The sequence below is a fragment of the Bubalus bubalis genome, chromosome 20, assembly GCF_019923935.1.
Source record: "Bubalus bubalis isolate 160015118507 breed Murrah chromosome 20, NDDB_SH_1, whole genome shotgun sequence".
Taxonomy (NCBI): domain Eukaryota; kingdom Metazoa; phylum Chordata; class Mammalia; order Artiodactyla; family Bovidae; genus Bubalus; species Bubalus bubalis.
The window spans coordinates 49,017,107-49,030,437 of record NC_059176.1 but is presented as its reverse complement, the minus strand read 5'-3'; the positions used below and the strand labels follow the sequence as shown (position 1 = coordinate 49,030,437).

Below are 13,331 nucleotides of genomic sequence, written 5' to 3'. Positions count from 1 at the left end.
GGGTGGTGGTCTTGCTTTGGCTCTGTCTCTTCATTCTTTCTGGAGTTATTTCTCCACTGATCCCCAGTAGCATACTAGGCACCTACCAACCTGGGGAGTTAAAACTCAACATTCAGAAAACTAATATCATGGCATCTGGTCTCATCACTTGATGGCAAATAGATGGGGAAACAATGGAAACAGTGAGACTATCTTTTGGGTTCCAAAATCACTGCAGATGGTTACTGCAGCTATGAAATTAAAAGACGCACTTGGCTCCTTGAAAGAAAAGCTATGACCAACCTAGACAGCATATTAAAAAGCAGAGACATTACTTTGCCAACAAAGGTCTGTCTAGTTAAAGCTATGGTTTTTCCAGTAGTCATGTATGGATGTGAGAGTTGGACTATAAAGAAAGCTGAGCACTGAAGAATTGATACTTTTAAACTGTGGTGTTGGAGAAGACTCTTGAGAGTCCCTTGGACTGCAAGGAGATCCAACCAGTCAATCCTAAAGGAAATCAGTCCTGAATATTCAATCAGAAGGACTGATGCTGGTGCTGAAACTCCAACACTTTGGCCACCTGATGCGAAGAACGGACTCATTGGAAAAGCCCCTGATGTTGGGAAAGATTGAAGGCGGGAGGCGAAAGGGACGACAGAAGATGAGATGGTTGGATGGCATCACTGACTCAATGGACATGAGTTTGAGCAAGCTCTGGGAGTTGGTGTTGGGTAGGGAAGCCTGGCATCCTGCAGTCTGTGAGATCACAAAGAGTCGGATGAGACTGAGTGACTGAATGGAACTGAAATTGGATTGTGTCTTTTTACTATGAGTTGTAAGAGTTCTTTATGTGATAGTCTAGATACTAATCTCTTATCAGATGTGTGATTTGCAAATATTTTTACCCCAATTTGTTGGGTTTGCTTTTTGTATTCTTGATAGTGTCCTTTGATATATAAAGTGTTTTTAATTTTGATCCTATCCAGTTTAACACGTTTTTGTTGTTATTTGTGCTTTCGGTGGCATGTCTAAAAATCCATTATTCAACCCAAGTTTTATGGCTTAAAATCTTAAATTAGGTCTTTGACTCATTTCCAGTTAGTTTTTGTGTATTGTGTGAGGTGAGTACAGTGTCATTCTTTTGCCTGTGGTTATCCAGCTGTACCAGCCTCGTGCGTTGAAAAGACTGTTCTTTCCTCCTTGAAGTTGTCTTAGGTGCTTTTTGAATTGCTTAGGTGTTAGGGTGTTAATTCTTGTTTTAATGTTAGGTAGAATTCATCAATGAAGCCATCTAGTCCTTTTTTTTGTTCTGCTCAGATTGGAGAATTTTGGTTGTCTTTAGCTTCAAGTTTATTGATTCTTCTGCCTGCTCAAATCTGAGGTTGAACCCCTCTAGTGAACTTTTCCAGTTATTGTGCTTTTCAGCTCTGAAGTTTCTATTTGGTTCCCTTTTATAATTTCTGTTACATTATTGATATTCTCGCTGTGTTTATCCGTTGTTTTCCTTATTTCTTTCAGTTCTGTGTTCATTTTTTTTCCTTGAGCTCATTTAACATTTTTAACCAGTGATTCCAATGTCTGGGATTTCTCAAGGGTACTTTCTGTCAAATTCTTTTCTTCCTTGACACACTTTCCTGTTTCTTTGTATGCTTTGTAATTCTTTGTTGAGAATTAGGTATTCTGAATATTATAGTCTGTTGACTCTGGAGATAAGATTCTCCCACTCCTGTGAAATCACTGATCTTTGCTTATTGAGAGCCTGTCCATTTGTGCCTTTTCCCAGCTATTTTTACAAAGCATGTATTCCCTCTTGTGTGGTCACTGAAGTTTCTGTTGTGTTTTCTCTGTGATTAGCTGGTAACCTGAGAAAGATTTCCTTAAATGTCTGGCTCCAAAAAGGGACAGACAAAAAGGTGTTCCTGTCCCTATAAGTCACCTGTTGGATGCATTGGGCAAAGCTGCTGGCGCCTGAGGGCAGAAATCAGGGCAGATGTATGCTCAGGCCCCACAGGGCTGCACTCTCCAAGCACGCTGACTGAACCTTATAACCCAGAGTTAGAAGACAGGGTCCCCACTGTCTGCTCTACCACCCGCCAGCTGCTCCCAGGACGTGGGCCACTGCCCCACAGCTGCAGCGGGGCTGAGGAAAAAGGGCCGGTAGCTGTTCCGGGCACGTCATCCCCTTACTAAATATCGGGGTCTCCCTTCATTGGGCTCTTTCCTGGTTGTCATTAGCGCCAGTCAGGTTGCAGAAGTTCCAAAATAGTTTACTCTGATCATTTTTTTCCTAGTTTACTGGTTGTTTTAGGGGAGGGACCAAACCCTAGAGCTTCCTACTTCACTGTTTTGTATGGTGTCCCTTTCCATGGATGTTGCAATTAATTTCTTAATTTATCCAGTCAAGGTTGATATCAACTTAATTTCAGGAGTGCAACAAAAACTTTGCTCCTCTGTATAACTATTTTCTAACCCCTTCTGTGTGCTAGCTCGTCATACAAATTACATCTTGATACACTGTATGCCCATCAGCACATTTATAATCCTTGCTTTATCTTTAAACTCAAAGGAGAAAGATACAGAAATAACAATACTTTTATTTTGTTGTTGGCATTTACTTGTATGATTGCCTTTACCAGTGCTCTTTAATTCTTCATGTGGACTCATGTTACTCTCTAGTGCCCTTTCCTTTCAGCCTAAAGGACTCCCTGTAGTATGGATAGTACTTTTAGGGCTGGTCTGCCAGTGTCAGATTCTCTCAGTGTTGTTTTTTGGGTGTATCTTTGAGGGTGGGGAGGATGTTCTCCTTCATGTTTGAGTAATAGTTTACAGGATTTATTGGTGGTGATGGTGGTTTAGTCCCTAAGTCGTGTCTGACTCTTGCAACCAACCCATGGACTGTAGCCCTCCAGGCTCCTCTGTCCGTGGGATTCTCCATGCAAGAATACTTGAGTGGGTTGCCATTTCCTTCTCCAAGGGATCTTCCTGATCCAGATATCAAATCCGTGTTTCCTGTGTTGCAGGCAGATTCTTTACTGCTGAGCCATCAGGGATTCCCTTACAGGGTATGTTGGGTGGGCCAAAAAGTTCGTTCGTTTTTTTTCTATAAGATGTTATAATAGAATTCCTGATTAAGTCTTTTTCTTTCAGCCCTGCACCTTTCATCACCCCACATTTTTGTCATCCTGTGTTTCTGAGAAGTCAGCTGTTAATCTTAGTGAGGACTGCTTGTACATGACAGATTGCTGCTTTCTTGATTCTTTCAAGAGTCTGTCTTCCCCTTTGACTTCTGATGATTTGATTGTGATTTGTCTGGTGCAGATCTCTGTCTTTATCCTACTTAGGTTTATTGAGCTACTTGGCTATGGAATGTCTTTCATCAGACATCAGAAGTTTTCAACCAGTATTTCTTCAAAGTTTTCCACCTCTTTCTCCCCTCTTTCTCTGGAACTCCCACTATGTCTTATGTTATTATGCTGGATTGTGTCCCATGGCTGTCTAAGACTGTTCGTTTTTCTTTCTGTCCCGCAAACTGGATAACCTCAATTACCTGTCTTCACCTTTGATTCTTTTGCCACCTCATATCAACTTCTAGGCCCCTCTAAATGAGTATAGTGTACTTTTCGATTTTAGAATTTCTACTTGGTTCTTTTTAATGACATCTCTCTTTATTGATATTCTGTACTTGGCAAGTCATCAGGCTCGTACATTCCTTTAGTTCTTTAGATATTATTTTTCCTTTTTTAGTTCTTTGAACATATTGCAGATAGCTGATTTAAAGTCTTGTGCTAATGAATCCATGTCTGAACTTCTTTAGGAATGCTTTCTATTGAATGGGTTTCCCACACCACCCCCACTCCCGCCCCCGCCCCGCCGTGTTTATGGGCCATACTTTCTTATTTCTTGTCTTATATTTTTTGTTGACAACTGGACATGTTAAATATTGAGTCAGCTCTGACAATCAGATTGCCACGGCTCCAGGGCAGAGTTTGTTTTTACTATTAACTGGTTTTGTTTGTTTACTGAACTAGTTCTTTCAAGTCTGTATTCTGTCATGTGTAGCCACTAAAATCTCTGCTTGGTTAGCTTAGTGGTCAGCTAAAGGTTGGACAGAGATTTCCTTCCATGCTTGGAACTAGTAAGTTTCCCAGCTTTTGCTGAGGGGCCCTATGTGTGCATTGGCTCACATCTTCAATACTCAGCCAGACAGTTTACAACTCTTTCTGTTTTCTAGAGCCTTGGGGTCAGCCAAAGGTGACAGCCAAGAGGAAATGGTAACCCACTCCAGTATTCTTGCCTGGAGAATTCCATGGACAGGGGGTCCTGAGGGCTGCAGTCCATGGGGTCACAGGGAGTTGGCCACGCCTGAGCACACATGCAGGGCCCTCCTTGGGTCCATCCTGGGCGTGCACACAGCCCTTCCGCACACGGACTTGCAGGTTCCCTGAGTGTGTCAGAAGTTAGCAGAGTCCCTTGTGGATATCTCATTCCCCAGTTTTCACATCCAGACTCTTGGTTATCTTGTCTGCCCCAAGATCACCACCTCAGGCAGCTCATGTTTACAGTTGCTGCTGATTGTTTTTAGTAAATGGCTCCCTGGGAAAAAGTTGTTTGCATTGGACAAGTTCTGAGTCAGGTCAAATAGAGACAGGCCAAGTGAGTGGGATTTTCCAGGGAACCACTAGATAGGCCAAATAGACCGCTATCTGGGAATGGGGCTGTGGAGGAGCTTAGACACCATTTGTTCATCCAGGGGCCGCTGGGCTGTTGGTTCTCAAGGCTGCCGCGGGGCCAGGGAGAGGAAGTCGGGGCCAGGGAAGTTAAAGTTGTGCAGGGCTTGCTATTCTTAAGGAGATACAGCTGTTTTTGTTGAATAACTACTCCTTGGATTACTCCAAACTGGTTAATTTCCAGAGTTCTGGAGCAACTGAGTTCACTTTTGGTCAGTGTTCTCATTCCTTTTATGGGGGAGTTTTCTCAAGAGGTCCTTACCCCACATTCCTGCTGGCATCAGTCCTCTTCCTAGTCATTTTTATCTCCCTTAAAACCAGTCCTCCCATGAGTAACTTGTCTGTCTTACGCTATTGAGAAAATTTATGCCAGAGCATAAATTAGATTTATCTTTGTATTAAATATCTTAACATTGCATGACATATCAGCATTTTCACATGCCTTAATCATAAATGCAATAATTTAATCATAAATAAAAGAACCACCAACTAGGTGGACAGAAGTATTAGCCCTAATAAGAACTTTTTTTTCAGGATCATTATTTTCATTATATTTTATATTGGATTATTTATTGTTAAACTCTAATAGTGCTGATAAACTGTAATGTCATGTTAAGTCAAATCTTATGGTTAGACCTTGGTCCACGAGTCCATTAAGAGCCACTCTGGCTAAGTGTTAAACCGTATTTAAGTTCAAATTGCTTCCATTGCCTTGCTGTTTCTGCTTGGTAAGATTATGTGAAATTTATCCTATTTACATTTTAGGTTATCGCAAGCTGCTGACCAAGAGTGTGGCCGAGACACCAGTACACAAGCAAATCTCCGGAAGGCTGCTTCATAGACAGATCAAGGGCAGGTGAGCGACGTCCTTGTCTAGCTTCTTCATGCTCCCGCACAGCCCTCCTCATCTTATGGGCCATGCTTACCTTCTCATGACATTTGTGACCAGTCTCAACCGCGTTGCCTATCACCAAAGAGCATTCTGAAAATTCTGTGAGGGCTGGAGAACCATACAGAATGCACTCTGGTGTCCAGCCTCTTTGGCATAATTATTTTGAGATTTATCTGTGTTGTTGTATATATCAATAGTTCGTTCCATATTATTGCTGAGTAGTATTCTATTGAATGGATATTGCCTAATTTTAAAATCTATTCATGTGTTGACCTGGGGAAGGAGGGCGTCTCGCTGCCAGGCCTGGGATGATCCCAGCTAGGCCTGTTCAGGGGTGTGGTGAGGCCACAGTTTTCCATGGCAATTGGTTTGAGTAGGGCAGCTTTTGCTGAATGTTTCTGTCTTACTTGGCTGCCCCTTTCCTGGTTCTTTGTCTAAAGAGAACTAACTTTGCTCAGGGCAGTTTTTGTCTGCACCTCTTGGTGTATTGGGGTTGTCAGCTTGTTGAGCACCTGATCCAGGATCTATGAAGCAAAATAGAAACTCCCAGAGCTCACTGCCCTATGTCTCTTCAGGTCCTGAGGTCCTGAGTCTTCTCTCCACCTTTGAGAGCCTTCTGCTTGCTCTGTATGTAATACCCAGGGTTCTTAACTGTACATGAGAGCAAGAATGGGGAGAAGTACATCTACTCCTCCTTGTCAAGGCTACATCTGGACATTATTTGTGTGTGGATTTTACACACTTGTGCTCATTTATCTACAGGGTAAATTGTAAGAAGTGAAATTTGTGGATCAAACGGTATACAAATTTAACTTTGTCAAACTGCTTTCAAAAAAAAAATGTTCTTAGCCTTTCACTCTTGACAGTAATGTCTGAGAGTGCCTGCCTACAGTGATGTCATCAAGACCATTTGTGGTCTTTGTTATCTTGTGAGGTGAGAACCTGTAGGTCTGTGATGTACATTATTTATGAGTGATGCTGACTAGTCCTTGTACCCGCTGTTCCTCAAGGTCCTCTGATCCTGGTCCTGATATTGACGTTGTTGAAGAGTCCCCAGAGAAAGGAGAAGATGGTATTACCTACTTTTGTTTGTTTGGGGGTTCTGGGCTTTTGTGTTTTCTCTACTTTCTATGAAAACTTTTCTGGACTTGTATTCTTGCTCAGCATATCCATTATGACAGCTCTGGGCCCACAGTGTGTATCAGTTCATGTTAATTGGTGAATGACCTGTTACACAGAGTGTACCGAGAGTTTCTGGAGAAGAAATATGTTTACATAATAGAAATGGGGTTCAGAGTGAACGCTAAACTGCTGTGTTGATATAAGGTACTGTGGGGCTTCCCTGGTAGCTCAGTGGTAAAGGATGTTTACCGCAGGAGACATGGCTTCGTCCCTGATGGGGAAGATCCTACATGCTGCGGAGCAGCTAAGCCGTGTGCCACAGCTACGAGCCTGTGCTCTAGAGCCCGGGAAACGCAAGAGAAGCCTGTGCAGCACAACTAGAGTGGCTCCCGCGTGCTGCAGCTGGAGAAAAGCTCGTGAAGCAGCAAAGGCCCAGCTCAGCCAAAAATTTAAAAACAAACAAACAAACCTTGGCTTATTTTTAAAGTATACATGAAGGAGGGGTTTCCAAAAACATTTTTTTTTTAAATCAGGTAGTTTATTGTAGAAAAATTAGAAAACATAGAGAAGCCAAAAAATTAACACTTGGTAATCCCACAAATCAGAAATACTCTAATGTTTAGCTTTAATAATACTCTTACAGGTGTTGTTTCTATACAAATATATGTAACATGAGTATGAAAACCGTGATTTAAAACTTTTTAATGAAAGTCACACTCTACAAACCTTTTTTATCACTCTACATAATGCTTCAGGGTGGCAGTTCATAATACTTAATGCAGGTTACAGTCTGCAGGGGTCGAGTTTTTTGTTTGGTTTTTTGGGGGGAAGTTTGCTGGGGCCACATATCATAGCCCTCTTAGCTTTGTCACACTTCAAAGATCTCAAAACCAAGAGCTTGTTGGAAACCAAGTTTTCCATCTTGTACATGAAAGTGTTAGTCGCTCAGTCACGTCCGACTCTCTGCAGTCCCACAGACTGTGGCCCACCAGGCGTCTCTGTCCATGGAATTCTTCAGTGGTGAAGAATTCTTCACTCCAGAATACTGGAGTGGGTAGCTATTCCTTTCTCCAGGATCTTCCTGACCCAGGGACGGAACCCAGGTCTCCTGCATTGCAGGTGGACTCTTTACCGACTGAGGCACCAGGGAAGCCCCTCTTGTGCATGGTGTCACATAGATCTTACCCATCTCATAGGGGAAACACCGAGCTTGCATTTCTTCTTGGTACTAACTGATTCTGGTCTTACAGTGGTGAGTTTGAGACGAAGTCCTCGAATCAAGCAGTTGGTGTTCAGCAGGACAAACTCTGCTTCCTTCTACTCTGTGTCTCAGCCAAAGTCTCGAAGTATACAAAGGGTTCACTCATTCCAGCAAATGAAGTCAGGTAACACACTTTGCCTGCCTGTCTTCAGAGGTCCACACAAGCTTGGTGGGAAAAGAATGAAATTTGATATTGGAGAAACAGGTCAGGTACAGTAAGTTGCCTATGTATGAACCTTCAGATTGTGAGCTTTCAAAGATCCTGACACGCGTTAGAATGTCTAGTCATGTAAGTTCACGTGTCTGGTATACGTTGTCACGTGCGTGCATCCTCTACAAGTGGCTGTATGTGTATGTACTTTACAGCACTGTACAGGGTATAATAGTACAGTGTCTTTATTTCAAGCCCAGGATGTCTGGAAGCAAGCATAAAAACTGGTGATGTAGCTGGCAGTTGTTGCTTGCTGCCAGCTGTTGTACTGTACTTTGCAAGGTACTGTACTCCAAGGCTAAGAATATTTTAATTTTTGTGTGAAAAATACCACAAACCAATTATAATACAGTACTACATAGCCAATTGTGTTAGCTGGGTACCTCGGCTGACTTTGGACTTATGAACAAGTTGGACTTAACGAATGCGCTCTCAGAACGGAACTCTTTTGTATGCAGGCGACTTACAGTATAAATATTTGAGGTTCAGAGTGATGACCAGATGAACAGGTGACCACGGCCACCATTATCAGAATCACCCCTTTGGCTTCCTATGGCTGGCTGCCCACACTATCCTTGTAGGTACTTCCATTCATTCAAGAGGAAATGACCTGCAATTTCCTCCATACATACATTCAGATGCTATGGGAAGGTATCCCCAGGTTGAAGGTACTGTATGACCTTCATTCTTTTATCCATTGTGAACTTGGCTTATCAGATCTATCTTTTGTACTTGTCTTTTCAAATTCTTTCCGTTGCCCTCACCTCCTAATGTAGAGACTGGGCTTGATAATGCAGTCTCACAATGCGATAAAGCAGCACTTGTTACCCCTGCTGTCACAGTTAGGTGGGATTTCCCCCCATTTGCTCCCAAATCGTCATCTTTCTTATATAGACTGGCTGTTTTATGAGTATTGGGTGCGGGGGGAGAGGGCAGGAATTGAGAAAGAATTAAATATTGTCACTGTTTTTGACTTGCAGACCAAAGAGAAAACTCTCCAGTCCAAAGTATTCGGTCTCCCAAGAGACTTCTATTCGGAGCAATGTCTGAGATGATCAGTCCCTCAGAGAAGGGCTCAGCACGGATTAAAAGGCCTTCAGGAAACACTGTGGGTTCTGCAACACCTACAGCCTATCAGGTATAAAATTACTATGATGTTTAAAATAGTATAGTTTGGGGAACATGTAGACATGGGCAAGGAAAGCCACTGAGGCCAGTAGGGAAGAGAAGATAGTAATAGAGATTTGAGGTGGTTGAGGCTGACTTGATGAATGATTATTGGGTACATGGGGACTTAAGGTAGTAGCTGGACTGAGCAGGTAGATCTCACCTACCTCTTGGGTTCATCTCCATTTATATTGGACACTAGGTCTATATCTGTCTGAAATGTGCAGTAGCATTCTCACCTGTTTGATTGCCCACTCGATCCTGTCACCCATGTTAGAAACCTGGTAGTCATCCTGGACTCCCTCTCCTCAGGCCTGGCTAATCCATCGGTCCTGCCCATTTTATTGACAGCCTATCTGATACCCATTCCCTCCTCTCCATCCTTTCAGATCCTACCCGAGTTCACTTCTGCCTGTAACACTTCCATAGCCTCTTCCCTCTCAAATCCGTCCCACCCCCAGAGGTTGGTGGGACCTCTGTGACCCCATCGGGTGCTCCTCTGACTACCTCACTGTGCTGGAAGCTCTACAGACTCTGCCTCAAAACCGCTTAGGGGACTGGGGAGACACAGGAAGCTGTGGGGAAGGGTCCATAGGACCGTGTTCCGTCTCCTCCCTGGACAGGCACTCTGACGCCTGCTCGCCCATCTCTGCTTCACACTCCACCTTCCCAGCCGCCTCAGGATGCACAGAGCTGCTGTTTTTCACTTTCGTGCCTTTGCTCATACGGCTGTCTGTGCCTCAAGGTCCCTCTCCCGCACTGTCCACCTTGTCTTCACCTGCCAACACCCATTCTTTTAAGACCTGACCACTGTCCGTTGCCCCCCAAGCCCCAGCTGGGTTAGACAGCCAACGCTCCCGTGGTGTCCCGTGCACGCCCGTCAGTACATCAGCCCAAGTGTGTTATCATCCGTCTGTGTGCTAAGTTGCTTCAGTCATGTCTCTTTGTGACCCTATTGACTGTAGCCCACCAGGCTCCTCTGTCCATGGGATTCTCCAGGCAATAATACTGGAGTGGGTTGCTGTTTCCTCCTCCAGAGAATCTTCCCCTCATCTGTCTATACCCCACATGAAATGCCAACTGGACCAGGACTCTTGAGATAATAAGATTGAACAATAGTTGTCAGACTTCCTTACCTGTTGGAATTAACTGCAATTTTTGCAAGAAGGGAAGTTTTTTTGTTGGGAAGGTTCCTCTCTGAGATGTTATCTTTGTTGCTGTGTATCCATAGGGTCCATGTTTCATCTCCTCCTCCTCCCTCACCCCGGCCTTCTGCACACATTTTGCCTGACGCATATGAGGTACTTAAAACCACATGTGGAAGGCATGTGGAGAGGGAGGGAGTCCAGGATGACTACCAGGTTTCTAATGTGGGTGACAGGATCGACATGTGGTGACAAGTGACAGGTGAATAGCAGATGATGTGGCTCCTAAAGGTTACTTCAGGCAAAGATCAGGAAAAGACAGCTGTGAGTAGTGAGTGGAGTGATATAGAGGCAAAGCATATTTTCACTGTAGTGCGCAAATTGTTAAAACAATTTGTCTTAGAAGAAATGAAGCTTGGATACAGTGCTTAGTGCTAGAAAGCTGACAAGTAAAATCTGGGTCATGTTTTGGAAGTGGAAACATGTCCTGTATGAAATCCAATTTATCATTCCTTTGGCTGATGATAAGAAACCTCCCACTGGACTTTTTAATCTTCTTAGAGATCATTAAAACATTTCCGAGACTATGGGTTATGATGTTCAAAGCACTGAAATAAGCATCTTTCTTTACAGACGCCTGAGAAGAGTTACTGGAAGTCTCCAAGCTCTTGTAAAGCCACACCAAGAAAGGTCCCTCGGACACCACAGACTCCACTGCGCACCCCAGAAAGGCTGCAGAAATCCCCTGCGGAAATGACCCCTGCCAAACAGGTCATTTTTAAGGAATTCTTGAAAGACTTATCTCCACATGGCTGGGATTCACCGTCGCAACCAAAAGTCACCCCTCGGAAAGGACACTCCCTGGCAGAAGGTGCCTCTCCTCTTGAAAAGGTCCCAAGAACTCCCCAGAGACAAGGTGGTCAGCCCCCCAGATTTTTGCAGAATTCTTCTTGGCCACATTTGGTGGACTCCAGTCCGGAAAGCACCTCCTGTCCAGCAGCCCTGGTTTCATCAACTGCCCCGACCAGGACTGAGTGTCTGACCCCTAGCAGATCCTCTGCTCGAGCACCTCCCAGGACAGCAGCCTCAGGGCTCCAGAGACAAGCCGCTTCCAAGGGCACATCTCCAAGTCAGAAACACCAGCTCCCCCGGGGCTCTGGAGCACCCCGGGCAGAGAAGCTGCCGCAGCCATGGAGTAACAAAGCTGTCAAAACCCCAGAGAGACCAGGGAACGCAGCTCTGACTTTTCCAAAAAGAGCTGATACCTCTCCTTCACGTGGTATTTCCAAGGAGAGTTCACTTGGGGAATTTCCCATAGCATCTCCTTCCTCTGGACAAGTGGGCTGGCAAGAAGTCCAGAGATCACCCAGTGTCACCACACCTCCCTCCTGTTCTGCTCCCTTGATGCCTCCCAATGCCTCACAGGTAGCTCCGTCTGACCTCTGGCCCCCTCCGCCCCCTTCCAAACATGGGAAACGGCATAAAAAGACCTCAGAAACAGAACGAGACTTCCTGGACAGCCAGCCTGACAGCTTGGCTGCTCTGAGGGTTGCCATAACTGACAACCCAGCTGCCATCACAGACACTGGAAAGAACCAGAAGGCAGTGACCCTCTCTTCTCCAGCTTCACCTGAACTTCCAGCTTACCCTGGAACTGGCTTTGGGGGTGACTGGCATACATCCTCTCCTTTGCTTATTGCAGCAGACTCAGACTGTCTCACTCTCCTGGATGAAGCTGAGCACCATGGCCATGATAACTTAAAAAGCAGCATTTCACCCCTGGACGGAGGTGAGGGGTTAAGGATGGGTATGTGTGAGAAGCCGTCTCCATGTGACCCCAGGATTCTTCCCACCTCTCCTTCCTCTGGACCCCGCTCGCCCCTGATGCCCCCCTACGACCCACACTGCACGGCAGACATGAAGCAGTGCCAGGCGGCCACACAACTAGAGGATCAGCAGGCGTCACCCTGGCCCTGCAGAGCTCCTGCCAGCCCGCAGACCTATGAGGTTGAGCTGGAGATGCAAGCTTCTGGCCTCCCCAAGCTCCGAATTAAAAAGATAGACTCCAGCTCTTTGCCAGAAGCTGAGCCCCCGCCAAGGGAGGAGAGCTCCCTCCCGGGTCCCAGTGTGCCTAGGGCCAGCAAGTCCTCAGGCAAACCCGAAGCCACCTGCCTGTCGGCCCCCTGCCTTCGCCCCTCGCACAGCACCCCTGGCAAGAGTGGGGGACAGACCTATATTTGCCAGTCATGCACCCCCACCCGCTGCCCCTGCGGTACCCCTTCTCCGTTCCAGACAGAAGTTGGGGTTCCTTGGACCCCATCTCCCAAGCACAGTGGGAAGACGACTCCTGACACAATTAAAGACTGGCCCCGCAGAAAGAGGGCGGTGGACTGCAGCCTCGGCCCCTCTGCTGGGAGGAGCGAGGTCAGTTCCGACCTTCCCGGGGGAGTGTCGCCACTGGAGCCCGAGGGCAAGGAGCGAGGCCTGGAACTTGGCATCGGCAGGCCCCCCATCCTGGGGGATTTTGAGCTAGAGGGTGTGTGTCAGCTGCCAGACCAGTCGCCTCCCAGGGACAGCGTGCCCAAGGCTGAGGAGGCCTTCTCCTGGGGACAGTTTGGGTTGGGATCTAGGAAGAGATGCCTCTCTGCTAAGGAGGAGGCTGAACGACAAGTGAAGAGGGCCTGCGATCAGCAGGGAGACTCAGAAGAGCGGTCTCCAAGCACAAGCATTCACCAGTTGCCCTCCGAGGCGGACGATGAGGCGTTCGTCCCAGGTGAGTTTGCCGTGTTGGGCCATGTGGGCGCGGCAGCGCCGAGGGGACACC

At 45.9% G+C, this 13,331-nt stretch overlaps 1 protein-coding gene and 1 long non-coding RNA gene across 2 annotated transcripts in view; one reads left to right on the top strand and one right to left on the bottom strand.

The window, feature by feature from the left end:
- TICRR (TOPBP1 interacting checkpoint and replication regulator) overlaps positions 1–13,331 on the top strand; it is a 41,964-nt gene that overhangs the window by 27,297 nt on the left and 1,336 nt on the right. The window contains exons 16-20 of the mRNA XM_006058202.4: positions 5,475–5,565; positions 6,612–6,673; positions 7,974–8,108; positions 9,176–9,333; positions 11,141–13,280. Of these exons, the coding sequence (XP_006058264.4) occupies positions 5,475–5,565; positions 6,612–6,673; positions 7,974–8,108; positions 9,176–9,333; positions 11,141–13,280 (2,586 nt within the window). The remainder of the gene's footprint in view (positions 1–5,474; positions 5,566–6,611; positions 6,674–7,973; positions 8,109–9,175; positions 9,334–11,140; positions 13,281–13,331) is intronic.
- Positions 7,438–11,144, bottom strand: LOC112580787. The gene is made up of 2 exons (XR_003105101.3): positions 10,499–11,144; positions 7,438–8,149 (listed from the first exon to the last, which is right to left on the bottom strand). It is a non-coding gene; the product is annotated as an uncharacterized LOC112580787 (long non-coding RNA).